The 17416-nt window shown below is 41.3% G+C and overlaps 1 protein-coding gene and 1 non-coding gene across 3 annotated transcripts in view; both read right to left on the minus strand.

Annotated features, from left to right (window-relative positions):
- Positions 1 to 17416, minus strand: part of GADL1 (glutamate decarboxylase like 1) — a 166438-nt gene that overhangs the window by 42075 nt on the left and 106947 nt on the right. For both annotated transcript variants that reach the window (XM_027040854.2, XM_053221555.1), the window contains one exon: positions 10902 to 10991. In XM_027040854.2, coding sequence (XP_026896655.1) covers positions 10902 to 10991 — 90 coding nt within the window. The remainder of the gene's footprint in view (positions 1 to 10901; positions 10992 to 17416) is intronic.
- On the minus strand, positions 13322 to 13428 carry LOC113594173 (U6 spliceosomal RNA). Its single transcript, XR_003414502.1, has one exon. It is a non-coding gene; the product is annotated as a U6 spliceosomal RNA (small nuclear RNA).

Genomic DNA, 17416 nt, shown 5'->3' on the forward strand with positions numbered 1-17416 from the left:
TAAGTCAAACTGGAATAAGTAGATAACCATTTGGGGAACTTTCCAAGTTAGATTCATAGTTTACACAATATACAAAAATAACCTCCACCTGGATTAAGGAGTTAAATACAAAAAAATTGAATGACAGAAAAACCAGCAGGAGATGGGATAGAATATTTATCAGATTTGTGAAAGACAGTAACTTCAGCTTTGAAGCAGTGGAATAAATCATGAAGGAAAAGACTGACAGATTTGAATACATAAAAAATTTAAAACTTCTGTACAATGAAAAAACAGCAAGACTAAAATAAAAAGGACATTATACTGAGGACAATATTTGCATTCTACCTGACAAAGAGGGCCTTAAACTCACACTATATATGTTCTTATTCAAATTCATAAGGAAAACATCAGACCTCAAAATATGGAAAATATGGGGGGAACAAAACAACAAACACACAGGGAACCATAATCGGTGAAGAAAAAAAACCAGAAAATGGTTCAGCCCACCAACAATTAATACAATAAAAGGTACAGCAAATGTGAGATATGATTTCTCACCTTCTCTGAGTAGAATTTCCACCCCCCCCCCCATAGGCAGCATCCAATGTTGCCATAGTTGGATTGTGCCTGGGAACGCATTCCTTGCTGGTGGCATTGTAAGTGGTTACAACCTTCTTAAAAGTCAGTATCACAACACACAGCCAGAGTCTGGCTCAAAACCACATTGATTTTCATAATCAGCAATTACATACGGGGCACTTTATCTTCTGGACATAATGAAAGCAAAAGCAGGCAGTATGAGCACAGACGTGTTCATCCATTATCATTTACAACGGCAACGCGCTGGAGGCGAGCTGAATGCCCAAAATCATGGGGATGGTTTCATAAGCTATGACACAGGGTGTTCCACGGGCTAAGACACTTTAAGTTTTTCTTCTCAGCAGTTTAGCCCAAAGGGATGGAGAAAGAGACAGGAAGTAATTTGAAGGGAAGCAATTTGCTAAAAGCAAATCATAGAATGATTTCCTCCAAGGCTGTCAGAGCCTGGACGTGTGTATTGATGGAGGGCAGCAATACAATAGAGAAAAAGAAAGGATGCGAATATGAGAAGGAGAGAGAACGAGAAGGGAGAGAAGGGGGTGGAACAGAAGGGACGCCGCGGGGAAGAGAGACTGTCTGGGATGACGCCCCAGAAGCAGAACCCAAAGGTAAACAGGCAGGAGTCTGCTGTGCAAATAGGCAAGTCCTTCCTCTGGAGTCGAGGTGAAGAGAGACCAACAGAAACACGTTTGAAGTGAAGACAAGGATCAATTTGATCCTTCTAGAATTTCTTCTTCAGGTGAGCCTTTCTGGGTTTGGCAGACTCCGGGAGCCCTGACACCACGGAGGCTGAAAAATCCTGTACCGTCTTGTTAAAAGCATTGCTTCAGTCAGGGGCTACTGTGGCACTTCCCAGCTAGTAAAGGAAAAAATGAGCAAAAATGCCACCAGGGGGCAGGTCTGGTCTGGCAAAGGGAGTTTAAGGATCTTCCGGAAAAAAAAAAAAAATTTTTTTTTTTTTTCCCTTTCAGCTCTGGGTCCATTCTTTGTTTTGCAACCATAAATACTGCATTGGGTCCGGAGCAATTTCTTTAATGGTTGTGTTGTGGGTATGAATTTTGCTCCAGAAACTCAGGTGTGCATGAAATGTCACAGTACTTTACATCCTTTGAATAAAATTAAATCCAGCCTCAAGTGGAGATCCTACAAGCCTGATTAAAAGTCAGCCTCCGTCATGATTATGGCTCCCACAGCCCCCAGAGGTCCCCGGAGGTTCAGTGTTAGCGCTTAGGTGACTGGTCCAGTACAAGAAATGCTTACGACCCAAACCAACGTGATCCCCTGATACGCTGTGGCAGGGCCATTTCCTTCCCTGTTAGAAATGAGCAGACATTCCAACATCTGGAACGAACACACACACACACACACACACCACCTTAGGGTGCTTACAGAGGGGAGCCGGGAGTCATCCCTATCTGGGGATGCCCCCACCACCCCTCCTTTTAGCCCCTTGCTCTCCTAGGCCTGCATCTCTGCCTCTAAACTTCTTGCCTTCCTCTAGGGGTAAACTGGCCAGCTGAGGCTTTCAGAAAACCTAGGAAGACTGATACCATCAGGGTTACACAAGCCTCAAAGGAGGCATGGACCCCAGGGGTGCTACGCCTTTCTCAGGATCAGGAAAGGAGAAGAACACAAGAACAGAAGCCACCCATATACCCTAAGTGTGCTGCCACATTTGCCTCAAGGTTACCATTTTTAAAACCCCCGTGTTTACAAGTCTGACATCACGTGACCGTGCATGTTCTTTTTCCGGTAGATGACACAGCACTCGGGCAGCCCTCGTAGCCGACGGTGGGTTGAGGATTCACCATCATGGTAGGTGCCATGGAGGAACCAACACAAAGAAGGGATAGGTCCCCCTCCAAGGAGCTCCCAGTGTCTCATGCACAGAAACAGGTCATTAAGACCTGGTGAACTTAGGGAAGAGTTGCAAACTAAAAGCCAGAAGGCCAGATCCCACTGACAACGGTACGTTGGAAATTTTTAAGTCATTGGCCAACATTGAAAATATCAAGAGCAAAGGGTAGTTCACGTCAGCACCTGTATACGTAGCATCTCTTGAAAAATAAGACCTGGCACTGAGTGTTGTATGCAAACCAGTTTGTCAATAAATTATATTTAAAAAAAAAAAAAAGAAAAGAAATAAAGAAAAATAAGGCCTGGGACACAGCCCTGCGTTCCTGCATGGCAGCTGCCATTATTTTCGGAGTAGGGGCTGCTCCCTTAGCTGAGGCCGCCTTTCTCTGCTTTATCACAGTCCCCACCACGCCCTAGAGTATTATGCCCAGTCCGCCTCCCTTATTTATGCTACCTGTCTAGCTTCTATAAGCATTTGAGCTTTAACCTCTGAGTAAACTAAATACAATCATACGCAGGATATAGGATTGTGCTCCAGACTGATTAAGACTAAGCATCTGCCTTTCCTCACTGCTCACACTGATTTATCTGGAAATTCAGAATTATTTCAGACGGCCTTAAGATTTGAGCACAGACTAAAGACACTGGCATATTTCAGGTACCGACTTGGTTCCTAGGCAATTGGGACAGATGAGGCCAGGGGTAGCCCTGGCATATAGCACAGTATACCCATGCTTGTGTGAGGAACAGCAAACCCAAGGTACAAAGAGATACTTGTGGAAATGCAGCTTTAGCTCCACTGTTGGGCCTCAGTTTCCATCACTGCTATTGAGAGTGCCCAGTGGAGGGGCGCCTGGGTGGCTCAGTCGGTTGAGCGTCCAACTTGAGCTCAGGTCACGATCTCGCGGTCTGTGAGTTCGAGCCCCGCGTCTGGTTCTGTGCTGACCGCTCAGAGCCTGGAGCCTGCTTCGGATTCTGTGTCTCCCTCTCTCTGCCTCTCTGCCCCTTCTCAAAAATAAACATTTAAAAAAAAAAAAAAAAAAAGAGCGCCCAGTGGATCAGCCAGTCCCAGTGAACAGGCACACACTGGTGTGAACAGGCTACAGGAGGCCACACACACACATGTTCCCCACTCAGAACCCATCTTTGTCCTGACCTCAGCCCATGAGCTCAGCCTCAGCCTGCAGAGACGCCCAGCTTAATTTTGCTCAATTTTAATTTTCAACAGACAGTCCAAGCTCAGAGCTTTTTCCACGGTAAATGAGAAGAGTCCAACAGAAACAAGAGGGGAACCTGCTAAACTCCGGACAGAAGAATAAAAGGAAAGAAAAACTAATGTTCTAATGAGGTCTTCTGCACTTGTCTGGCTTTCCCGGGGAGCTCAGGTTACTATCCATGAAAAATCCTCTGGATGGGTCTGAAGATAATGTTTTAAGTCCACAAGATCTAAATGCAATATAAGTTAATATAAATTAATAACACAACAATTTTAAAAATGTATTCTGTGTGTTCCGAAGGAGAACTCACTGTGAACTCCCCTGTTGCACAAGAATATCCAACAGGAATGTTGTTCGAATCTTTTGCTGGAGGGCGCCTGGGTGGCTCAGTCGGTTAAGCCTCCGACTCTTGGTTTCGGCTCGGGTCATGATCTCACGGTTCGTGAGGTCAAGCCCCGCATCGGGTTCCACGCTAATAGTGTAGAGCCTGCTTTGGATTCTCTCTCTCTCTCTCTCTCTCTCTCTCTCTCTCTCTCTCTCTCCCTCTCAATCTGCCTCTCCCCTGCTCATGCTTTCTCTCTCAAAATAAATAAACTGAAAAAAAAATCTTTTGCTGGTTGCAATTTTATAAACACAGTGGAGTACAGCTATCTAGAAAGACTGTGATTTAAACTAGGGAAAAGCAATGAGCATAAACCCATAAAACATTCAGAGCATCCAACGTCCTTTAGCAGAAGGGACACCCCACCCTCACCAGCTGATTTCTGAAGAAGGCCATGCTTACGCGGAACATATCTAAGTGGCTCCTTGTGGTGCCCTAACCCGTAACCACCACCTTGTGGTGCCCTGACCCTTAACTCAGAATGACAAAGAACAATCTGACTTCAGCTAGTAGGGTATCTGACAAACTGTAGATAAAACAGCTCCACCTGAGAGAATACATAGGACAGGATTGTATCTCGGGTCTTAATAGTTTAGGGAAAGAGAATACATTATCTACAAGACATAGGAAATTCATGAGTTAAGCTTTTCCAAAATCCACATCCCAGCCACTATCAGAAAGAGAGTCTCTCAAGTCACATTGAGAAATACTTCACTTAAAGGGCACGTCTATATTAGATTCTCCTTAAATATAAATTGTAAACACAGTGCAGCTTTAAGATGAGTTATACCCACTAGGAAACAGGAGTTTTGAAGAATATATTGTAAATTCTGTATCCCATTGTTAAAATAGAAACTCATCCTGAACATTAAAAACAAAACACTGTTGCATCTTTAAAGAAACGGGTGTTTTTAGTTCATGATCTAAAAACGAGTGATTGGATATACCAATGTCACAGATGGTGATGGAAAGAAAATTAGGATCAGCATCCTCAAAAATATACAGAAGCTCTCAAAATGTATACAAACTCTTACATGCATACATACATGAACACACACACGCGCGCGCGCGCGCACACACACACACACACACACACACACACACACAGGAATTAAATGCAGCACACCCAGGGGGGTGCCTGAAGCCCTGCCTGCCCACCTAGGAAGTGGCCTTTGGGGTGTCTCACTGTGAGGCTTCCATAGAAACACATCACCCCGCCCAGACTATGCAGTTTCTTCAAGTGTTGTTCATCAGAAACCTGCCAGGGAGAATACTCGATTCCCTCTAAAGATATCTGGAATATCATATCAAGTGGTATCACCAAATAAGCAATAAAACAACACACCCATCAAATAGGTTCTAAAAGATTTATTTCTCTTCTACGGTTGAGGAGAAAGGAGCCGGTAATAAATGACTAACATTAGTCACAAATCTGCAGGTCAGCAAACAAAAATAAAGGTTGAAATGACCATGCGTGAGTACAAAAAGACAACTTGTTAATTACTTTTAAGAATGTAAATTTGGCTGGCGCGATGCAGAATTATTTATGAAATGTTGACCAAAGAGGAAATCTGCATTAGAACATTGAGTCATGATGAGGCAAAGCAAACTGACGGGATTTTCAATTACATTCTCTGGGTCTCGGGCTTCTGCAGCCTTGCCCAACTCCCTTGCCCTCCACATCTGATCACTAGGGTGAAGCTTCCGAAGAAACAAACAGACATAAACTTATTTTAGGCAGTCGCTTTAGAGAGCAGAGTATAACTCTGCTACGATGCTGGAAGCTCCTGGGGAGCCCTGGAAAGCCTTTTGAAGAACTCAACTGAGACCACGGGCAAGGCCCCTGAACTTAAAATCAGTGCAGATGGTGTGGGTGTTTTAGTAAGGACAGAGATAGAGATGGGAAGGGAAGACAAATGACATACATCTGGGAACAAGTCACGAGAGAAAATAGTTTGCAAACTAATTGACTGAATATTGTATAATCATGCTCTCCAAACAAGACAATCCCCTGTGATGTAAGGAGAAGAGATTAGAACATCTCTTCATAATTTAAAATTTAAAATTCATCCTTAAAAATGATGATGTGTATTTTTAAATGTGCATACTATATTTAAAAGTAATACATGTAGATGATTTTAAAAGAATAAAAACATATTGGGGTGAATGAATGCTCAGTTTATTTTCGATGTTTTTAACTGTTAGCAGATTGCGGTCAATTCCTAGATAGCCTTTGTGTAGGTAAGCAAGCAAGAAACCCGATGGCTTCACCAGGTCAATTACTGTATACTTAGGTTTATTATTATTGTCTTATTATGATTTAAAAAAATTTTTTTTTCATGTTTATTTATTTTTGAGAGAGAGCGCAGAGGAGGGGGCAGAAAGAGAGGGAGAGAGAAAATCCCAAGCAGGCTCCGCACCACCAGTGCAGAGCCTGATGTGGGGCTCAATCTCACTAGCCTAACGGTGAGATCATGACCTGAGCCAAAATCAAGAGTCGGATGCCTAACTGACTGAGCCACCCAGGGGCCCCGCTCTTATTATGATTTTCAGAAAAATTATATGTTAATGGAGAAAATTAAGACATTTCAGAGGAATACTAAAGAGAAAAAAACACCTATGAATATCTCTAAAATATTTTGGTGCCTGTTATCTTCCCCTTATCTAACCATATATACAACATTTTGTACGTATATAAGTATCTATGTATACATACATAATAAACACATGGTTTTTCAAAATTGATATTATACTATAGTGGCTGTTTGTATAACTCATTTTTTTCAGTTAATAATAAATTATGAATACATTATTTTGGAACAGAATTTTAAGTGTCTATATACTAGACATTTGCATATAAATTAGGTACTAAAATTTAACCAATTCCCTATAGTTGAATACTTAGATTCTTTTACATTTCTTGTTTTAATACTTGAAGTTTGGACATGAAGGCCTTCGGATGCCAAGCAGAATGGACTAGATTTTATCCTATGGACCAGTCACTCTCAAGGGAATGGCAGTATACTTCTAGGGAATGTTTTGGAAATCTGGGCAGATGTTTTGGTTTTCAAGATGGGTGGAGACTTCTACTGGTGTTTAGTGAGGACCAGAGAGGCTGCTAGCTCTACAATGTGTAGAGCGGTCCTGAGCAATAAGGAGCACTGTCCTGTGTCCTGCCCAACTTTCAAACGTCCTCCCGGAAATGTAGCAGGTAAGAAGCCCGGTTACAAGGCTCCAAGCCCATACCCTAACTCTGTTTTACATACAAATGCAAAAGATTCTGTGCCCATTTTTAAGAAACACTAAGTTTTTTTTTATTACTCAGGTAAATCAAGGGAAACAGGTTTTCTTCAAAGCTTTACTGAGAGTTGTGCACCGTTTTTGGAAAATTATTTCACTAATACCACACCACACCTGCTATTTGCATCAGCAACGTCACCTACGTACAAAAGTCTGCATTTGTATATGGCTTACAATCACTGTGATTCTAAGAGTATGTGTGAGAATTGTACCACTCACTTCCTCCTGTCTTCTAGTGCAGTCACGCACTAGTCACGCATGTTGTAGCGAAATACGTATCTGTATTATGAAGATTAGCTCTCCTTCACGTTACACGCAAGGTCTCGTGTTACCTTTTACCAAGTCAGGTGTCGGTACTGGTCTCATTTTAGGAGAGCAAAGGGGACATTGACAATATTTATTATAAGCAGGGGTCATTGGGTCTCTAGGGGTGAATATTGCTACTGCAAAGCACAGGAAGCCATTAGAGGCTTCCGGCAGGAGAGCAACATGATGACACAGAGCTGGAGGTATGGATCCGCAGAGAGCCAAGAAAACAAATGGGGAAAAGAGATGGCAAGAGACAAAGAGACCCTAAAGGAGGCAAACGCAATCTGGGCAGGGAAATAACGCACACCTACAATATCACAATGCCTGCAAGCATCAGAAAGAAGAACATTTTACAGAAGGCATCTTAAAAAGGAAGTGACTAGAACTCAGTGATTGAATATGGTGTCAGAGTGACTACAGAGTGACTGAGCCCTCAAAAGTAGCCTCACACACACGCACACACATTTGCAAGCACACACACAGACACACGCTTACATGCTCTGAAACTCCCGATTCATCACCAAGTAATCCCTCTCCCACTCCTGCTGCCAAAGGAAAGACTTATCACACCACTGATTCTGTGATCTGACAGCTCAACCTGACAATAGCCTGAACTGGAGGGGCAAAGCCTGATTCGGCTTATTTATTTGTTTGTGATTCTGCATCCAAGATAAACCCCCAAATAAATTTTAAGTGTGCTTCAAGTACACTCCAGGTTATAACTCATCTACTTGCATTCTCATACTACAGTAAGCAGAAAACTACAAAGATCAAGTGCATATATATGTGTGTGTGTGTGTGTGTGTGTGTGTGTGTCCCTTCCTTGCCAAATCCATGCACACCCACACAAAGAGAGACAATAAAAGGAAACTAAGAACCTGTGAACCAATGATTATGTGTCAGCACTAGTCACATTTACTAATCAGAAGCAACCCTACCAATTAAAATAGTATGCTATTAGACTGGGCAAGAAAACCATGGTACTAAATAGAAAAAAAAAAAACACTGCAAAATGAAGGAATAGAGAATCATAGATATTAACCATAAGAGAATCAGCGCTACAGAATACTAGGTATAGAAAAGAATGTCCCAATTAATATTCAATTTCCAGTTAAGATTAAAAGTATATTACATGCTGATTATCTGACTTTAGCATGTATATCCATTCTTGATTTCAACTGTTTTTGAGAATAGGTCATATGATTGTTGCTTGAAATAAAGGAAGAGTGAGTCAACAATATCCCCAAATATAATGGGGCTATTTAGTTTTCCTGATCCATGTCTTGAACTGTCATGAGTCAGCAAAACACAAATATCACGTCCTTGGTTGCTTTTCTTAACAATGGAAAAGTGAGGAAAACAGTAACCACATCTTTCTCAACCCTGAGCAATTATTCCCCCACACCACCAAAAAGTGTCAGTTGTATTCCATCAAAGTAGAAAACGTCCCTAGAAACCTCACTATTAAATTCTCACATTGTCCAGTTCTCTTTTCCTTGTATGGGTTACTTAGCATCTGAAACGCGTTCTTTAGCACTCTTCTATTTGCCTTGTGTGACAAAAATGCAAGACAAAGCCCAAGGACTATGTGAACGGCCTGAAATGGGTAAGGGCGGGGCTTTTCTAGGCAAAGGCACAGAGAACATCACCCCTCTCTCCCCATCTCTACTGCCTGATCTCAGGTTTGACAAGGGGTAGAATATGTATGTATCGGGTACATATTATGCTATGGTGTAGGGGGGTTTAATGAGCCATGAAAAAAACCAGAGAATAACTTGCAGCTAAGAGGAGATGCTGTAGGTGAGGTTATCTGTGGTTATGGCTTAAAGGCCATGGCCCTCCCTCTTCTTCTTCATTAGCCACAAGTTCCAAGCTCCTTGTCATGAAAGACAAGTACCCCAAGACTGCCCCTTTGCACCTCTGTCATCCTTGAATCACACTTTTTCTTCTTAAGTCTCTGGATCATCATGCTGTGATTCTTCCTGGAACCTGCTTCTTTACAACCGTCCCCTAACTGGCTTCTACTGATTGTTCAAGACTTAGCTCTAGCGTCACCCATTGAGGAAGATATCCTCTCTCTCTGCTCTCAGTGCAAATAGGGTTTATCTCCATCCGGGTCCTCACTAGTTACCTTGCGATCATCTCTTTACTCACTTGTCTCCCCACTTACGAACTTCTCAAAGGCAGGAACCAAGTCTTTTTGATATTTGTATCTCCAGTGCACGGCACAGCAAGTGCTCCATAAAGGTTTGTTGCTTGCCTGACTGGGAAGAAGAAGCGCTATTGGCTATGAAAGCTATTAATAGTAACACCGATTTTCCCACTGAAGGTAGGGAGGGGTTTGCAAGTCGGCGGTTTTACTAACCAGGGTCATGGAGGTAGCTGAGCTTGAGGCAGAAGGTCCCAGGGGTAGACCATCACCCAAATTACCCAACTTCGATGGCTGCAACCCGTTGTGAACTCTATTCTATCTGTCATGGCCTCGGGGCAACTCATTGGTTCACATCCCTATACATGATGTCCATGCAGCACAGGAGGGGGAGCAAGTAGTGTTGACTCAGGACTTGCCTGTTCTTCAAAATCTAATTTGGAGGCAGGAATTTAACCGGCAAGACCATGCTAGGAGAGGGGCAGGCGAGACACAAGGAGTCTCTCTCTAGAGCCCGGGGGCTTCTTCTCACTCAGGACTGTCAGCCCTCACCAGCTGTGTGGAGACACTTTCAAGCACATCTTGTTCTATGATCAGTTGAAACCCACTGCTGGCATCTCTTCATTTTTTATCACACAAGCCCCTTGGGCATAAGATGCTTTTGTTGGTGGAAAGAACAGAAGGTTTCACACTCACAAAGGGTACCGGATTTAGACTTTTAACATTATCTCCAAGAGAGGTGATGCCAAAACAGACATGTGCTGGCAGAGTTGGAGGAAAGAAGCCATTCATCATACGATTTTACCTTGTGTTCTGTTATCAGATCATACTTTCAGAAATACACCGTGAGAACTTTTCATAAATCTTAGAACGATCTTGCAAACAGCACCTTATTTTGAGTTTGTGTGTAGGTCAAGTATGTTAATTTGTTAAGCGTAAACAACATTTATACTGTTTGGTATGTCATTAGCTTGTAATATACCAGGAGCTACTTCTCTACATCTTCAGGAGGTCTTGCGAGCACAGAATTATTTATAGGATCAACAGGCAATGGGCATTGAATCATTTCATCAAAAGGAGAAATGCAATTTTACGTATTACTTACCACATTAAGTTTTTCCCAGAACTCAGGTCCTTCTTCCATCTCTCGAAGGCTCGGCGGAATGTACCAAAAGCAAATATTGGCATATTCAGGCTGGGGGTTTAAAAAATGTGAAAGTTATTTTAACTTAAAATTAATCTTATACTGTCATTAAGCTTAGTTACTTCTTCTAAGAGTTGTCATGTGTGTATTATGTTGATATCAAATCATTCTGCCTCACTTCTGATAACAGCCTGTTGGGAGATTTTCTTCACCCAACTGAGAAGAAAAAGAGGGTGCTCTTTCCTCCAGGTAAGGGATGAGCACAAGACTGGGGAAAAACATAATAAAGTTTGAAGCTGCTCCAACCAAGCTCTGATCATCAGTTAGCACCTGACACTCATGCGCCCAGAGATGCCCTGGTCCCTCCCTCTTCAACTCTGATCCTCAACCTATTTCTTATACCACCATATCCTTCTAATAATTCCTTCTCTGTTTAAGGCAGAGCTATTTAAGGTAAAGCTGTCTTCCATTACCTGCTAAACCTGACAGATGCAAAATCCCCAGTTACCTATGAGTTGATGACCTAGGACATACCTGGACCTCACTTAACCAGCCCTGCTGTGACCCTTGCCCACACCGCTTTGAGAAAAAGAGCATCGTCTTGACTCGTGGCTCTCGAGTATCCGTGCCAGTCCCAGGTACTGTCAGGATAGGAGTCGGCCTTTTTCAAAACAGAGATTCTTAGTCCCTGTGCTCAGAATGCCCAGCGTCTGATTTAGTCCAGCATAGAAAAGGCTGGAGAACTGGTATTTTACAAAGCATCTCAGGGGATTCGGAAGTAAGTCGTGCATGGTATATGTTTGGGAAACTCTGAACTAGAGAGGCCAGAGCCAAATCATCATCTCCAGTCATCGGCTTTGGTTAAAAATGGGATAACCGGCCAGAGCAGGCTTTAGTCTAGCTCTTGTCACATAGACGAGACCTTCTCCATTTCACACTTCATCCTCACAGGACAAAAACGTAGTACATGTCAATGGCAATCACAAGACTTGCATTCAGTGACCAGGTGATGTGGGAAGTTATGTTGGGGGTTCACAAATTAGATACACAGGGAAGATTAGATATTCAGGAAAGACTATAAGACATAACTACCTGCCCAGCAGACTTTTAGCAGTGACAGTATTTGAAATGATTTCCATTTTTCCGCACAAACACGGTTTGTAGGCAATAGCCAATGTTGTAACAGCTCTCAGTAACCATCAGAGTTACACTCTAGTATCAGGATGAAGTTTGCAAGTATTTCAGAAAGATGGAATCGCTATCATCTTATATCTTAAGATCAAGACCAGTGTTAAAGAGAGTTCGTATTCTAGTGGATTTTAAATCAAAAGCGAACACCCAGAAACATCCCCAGCTCAACAAGCTAAGCCCTTTCACCTTTGAAATTTGTAACATGCTTATTGGATTTGACCAAAAAAAAAAAAAAAAAAAAAAAAAAAACAAGCCACAAATCTTCAAAATATAGAGTAGTTCAAAATGGAGTACTATTTAATTCAACTCAGTTTCTGCAAACATTTATCATGAGATTACAACAGTCTGTACAAATTCATACAATTTATACTTGGGTTTCTGATATAACTGATTTGGTATCTCTAGGAAAGAAGTGTCCTTCAAAATTCTTTACTCCCTTGAATGTGAATACATCTTTTCAAATAAAGTAACTATAGTTGATCAGAAAGTAAAAGAAAATATAGTTATCATCTGTCATCAGGTTCTAGGAATTCACGTCTTTTACATTAATGATGATTTTTTTTCCAGAAATAATTTCCTGCTTCTCAGCTCAAATCCACACTTTGTCTGTCACCCGATAACAATGGAAGTGGACTCTATAAATATTTCTCCTTGCCATCTGGTCCAATCTGAGACTTTATCAGCAGAGGGTGCTGGAGGGACGCTGAGAAGGAAGAGGTATCTCTTCCGGTTCCGGTGTGCTAACCTCATGGATCCCCTGCAGGACGTGTGGGTTTTTGAGCAGCGCGGGTGTCCAGCCACAAGTGGACCCCCTGCCAACTCGCCCCCGGCACCACCTCGTCAGATGGTTTCACAGCAGACTGGTAGGGGCCCTAAATGGCTTTTTCTGACACACCCCCTCAGGTGGTCTCACAGGGGAGTGCTGCCAGTGAGGCACCCCTGTGAAGCCTGAGTGAGCTTCAAGGTGCTGCTCAGAGGCTTTCTCTAGCACTCTGTGCCTCCTCCAACTACCACTGGATCTCAGCCCTGGGAGGGATGGCCTCTTGCTTGGGTGCTGTATCCTGGGTTCTAAGAGTGGTGCACGTTTTCTACCTCTGCTATTTCTTTATTTTTTAGGGTTCTCTCTTTCCCTGATGAGGCAATCCCCTGTTAATAATAATAATAATAATAATAATTCTCCTCCTTCTCCTTCTGATATGAAATGCCTCACAAATTCGTGTGTCATCCTTGCACAGGGGCCATGCTCATCATCTCTGTCTCGTCCCCATTTCAGTATATGGGCTGCTGAAGCAAGCACAATAATTCTTTAGACTGCACTTTCCCACTTCAAATTACTGTGCAGTTTTTGTCTTCTTATTGGACCCTGACTAATACATCATTAAGTTATTGCTTTTCATTTGCACGGAGACATTATAAATCATTTTGTGGTAGTTTCTACTTGCTCCCTATCTGCTCTATGTTGTATACGTTAGGACTTAGACCTTTTAAATCACCTTTTAAATTTGTTTCCTTTAGTAAGTTTCTGTTTCAATGTATTTTTAATTTTTTTTTAATTTATATATTTATTTTGAGAGAGAGAGAGAGAGAGAGAGAGCAAGCAGGGGAGGGACAGAAAGAGAGGGAGAATCCCAAGCAGGCTCTGCACTGTCAGCGCAGAGTCTGATGAAGTGCGGGGCTCGAACTCATTAACGATGAGATCGTGACCCGAGCTGAAATCAAGAGTCGGACACTTAACCAACTGAGCTACCCAGGCAACCCTCTGTTTAAATATTTTAGAAGTGACATACCTGTGATTTTTGCCCAGTCTCTTTTATAATGGTGTTTTTTAGTGCTGTGACATTTGAAAACTTGTGAAGCTTTTTTGACAGTCCATTTGATTGGAAGATATTTGATCTCCATTTGGTGGAATACCTTTACTGTCATCATTTCCAAAACTATTAAGATTTGGAAAAAATATCCTTTTGAATATTCATGAGGAACACATTTGAGTTTTTCCTGTCTCTTTGCCTTTCTAGCTTGTATTTGATATGTGACTTTCTTGAAGAGGCTGCAAAGCAGTAATGAGTATTTTCAGAGTAGAACCATTCACATGGCACTTCATTGCCTATATATAGGAAAGCCTGACCTCTCGAGTGTCTTAGGAACACTTTAGTCTATGTACTCTAACACCATAAAATTGAGAAGACATAAAAAGGGAATCCAAGTGTCTAGACCAGACAAATGAGAGCGAAGGGTACAAAAACACATGTAGCAGTGAAAAACATTGTCACAACCTTTAAAAATTCATGGAGAAGTACAGAAATGTCACTAAAGGAAAGATGGATACATTCTACCCTGATTTTCAAAGAGAAAAAAATAGATATATTCTAAGAAATGAAGCAGGCACTTTATTATTGAGCAAATGACATGAGACCCCTTGGGGAAATAAGTCGAGGGTCACCAAGATGTAGTAGCTTGCATCCTCTAGAACTGAGTCATGTCAAAAGAAATTCATCTCCTTTGCTTACAGTGTCATTAGATCACAATAATAATAATAAAAAGCAAAGCTAGCACTAGGCATTTTAATAAGTAGAAATGCAGACTCTAGCAGATAGAATGAAATAATCGTGCAAGTATAGAATGGAGAAAGGGGCCATGGTGGATTTCAAGTGACTTCAAGCTTTTTTATTTTAAATATCTGATTAGACTACTGAAAAATTTCAAAGGCAGCACTGAGTAGCACAAACAGCCTTGGTTTTAGAGTCACATGGATATGGTTTGGATCTCAGCTTCACCAGGTCTTTGTTTGGACAGGGGTTGAACTCTAATCTCAGCTTCCTAATCTATGAAATGGAGATCATATGGTCCACTTCACAGAATTGGTTAGATAGCACAGAGATTATGTCCAACATTTACTACTATATATGACCATACACCAGGCACTCTATTAGAAGAGTGGCTATTATCTGGGGCTATATAGGTTGAACAAGATGTCCTCATCAAGTGGATGAGTAGCCACATTAAAATCTGTACTAGGTGGGACACATCACTATTTTTGCATACAATATTTGAAGGGGAATGTTAAAGAATTATAGCCTGCCCCAAGAAGGGTAACTGAAATGTCTAATTCGATTAACAGAATTTTCTATGTTCTAGATACTGAACCAGACATTAAGATGAGAAAAATGACTACACTATATGCTTATCTCTAGGAACTCAGTGATGAGTAATGGAGCTAGATACAGGCAATTAAATTGCAATGGAATGAGCCTTACAAAAGACGAAATTTCTTGTAATACAAGAAACATTTCTGGCAACAGGAATAGTGCACATGTAGAAGCCCGTGTATTCAGGGGGATGGCAAGAACTTGGAATGAACAGAGGACAGGGTGTACTGAAGAGAGGTGAAAATGGGCATGGAAATGAGAGTCATTTCATGAAGGGCTTCCTCATCTGCCATGTTGGAGGGCTTTGGCTTGATTCTAGAAGAGATGTGGAATCATGGGAGACTTTTGATTTCAGGAGCAGATTTCATTTTAGAAAGACCACAGTGTGGCTCCCATGTAGAGATGGACTGATCATAGTTCTAATGACTGAAAGAAGAATGTAGTATTTTGGTAAAGAAAATGGCTACACTACAGGTTTAGAAATGTTGGATTTGAGGTGCCTGTGGGAGTCTAACTGAAAATTTCACAACATACCTAATGTACAAATGACTAGAGTTTAGGAGGAAAGTCAAGGATGGATACATTATTGAAGCTGTTGACAACAAAGTTCTAGAAATGGATTAAACATTTCAGGGAGAGTAAGTGGACACAACGAAGAACTTAAGATGGAAGAACAGAAAAGAATATTTCACGGGGTACCCAGATGAAGAGACCTTTGCCACACAGAGACTGAGAAGAAAAAGTTACAGGTAATGGAGAAAAACTGGGAGAGAAATTCAAAGAAACCAAGAAGGAAGAGAATTTCAAGAGAGAGGGAGTAGATAATGGTGTAAAACGCTACCTAAGTCCAATGAGATGAAGACTAAACAATGTGCATCAGATTTTTGCGATTAGAAGGGTGCTGTCATCTAAATAATAAAATATAAGAAGATAACTATAAATTGCATGTACTTGATACATATTAATAGCAGGGGTCAATAAATAATAGAATATGAATAATTAGAGCTCTGGGGAAGAGAACTGAGCTGTGAATTATCTGACACAGGAAGTGTTCAGGAAGAGGTTGACATCCTGTTATGGCTACTGGTTACCATCAAGAGAGGTGTCCTGCCTCCAGCAGGAAGTTGACTGGATGTCCTTGAAGATCCTTTACACCCTGGAAAGTCTATGGAGCCAAAATAACTCTTCCTAATGTAGAACTCAGGAAGAGAAAAACAAAAAGTTGAATAATTAAGACGCTCCCAAGAGATCAAAATATGTGAATGATAGTATATGAATGACTATACCTCTAGGAAAACATTTATTAGATCTCAGATCCAACACAGAAAAACAGAAAGATTATTTTCAGGGGCCTATGAATAATGCAGAATTCATTTGAAATGATACCTTTAAATCATCTTCAAGAAAATATGCATTATTTTTGTTCTTTTCAGGAAAAGGTATTCAAATACTGGATATTCTGTTTTGTTGTGTTCATTTACTGTTTTCAATATTCCACTTAACATTCTCACTGCTATCTGCTAAAAAGTGAATATATATGTGTGTAAGTAAAACTATATATATAGAGAGAGAGAGAAAGAGAGAGAGAGAGAGAGAGAGAGAGAGAGAGAGAGAGAGACTTGCATTTTTCCTAAAGTGATAGACTTTCAGTTTCACAGACTATACTCCAATCACATCTCTCTTAAGTCTACAGTAGGGTTATATCTAATCAATCCAAACTAAGCATTTGTTAACAAAAAGGATAACTGCCTTGACACTTATATATATGAGATTCAAGGTCTAATTTTACATTATTTCTCCAAATGGAACACAGAGAAAAGAGGCAAATGCATATCACATACAAAACCCCTTGTAAGTGGGAAGGCTGGAGTGCTTTTAGAAAGCCACCTTCACTGCTCTGGGGCCATCTGGCTCCCATAGCTAAGATATTCAGGGCAGAAGGCTGCCTAATGATTAAAACCCACCTTCACTTGCATTAGAAGTTGAATGTTTGCAATTCCCTAAAATGATGGTGAGAGTTTCCTCCCTTAACTTTTAAGCCTTTAGGAGGAACATATACATAACGTTTAAGACAATCCGTCTTTTTTTTCACTTTTTCTTTTAGCTCTATCAAAAGACTTCAGTTCCAAGGTGCACAGG

This window comes from Acinonyx jubatus, chromosome C2 (genome assembly GCF_027475565.1).
Source record: "Acinonyx jubatus isolate Ajub_Pintada_27869175 chromosome C2, VMU_Ajub_asm_v1.0, whole genome shotgun sequence".
In the NCBI taxonomy this organism is placed as follows: Eukaryota; Metazoa; Chordata; class Mammalia; order Carnivora; family Felidae; genus Acinonyx; species Acinonyx jubatus.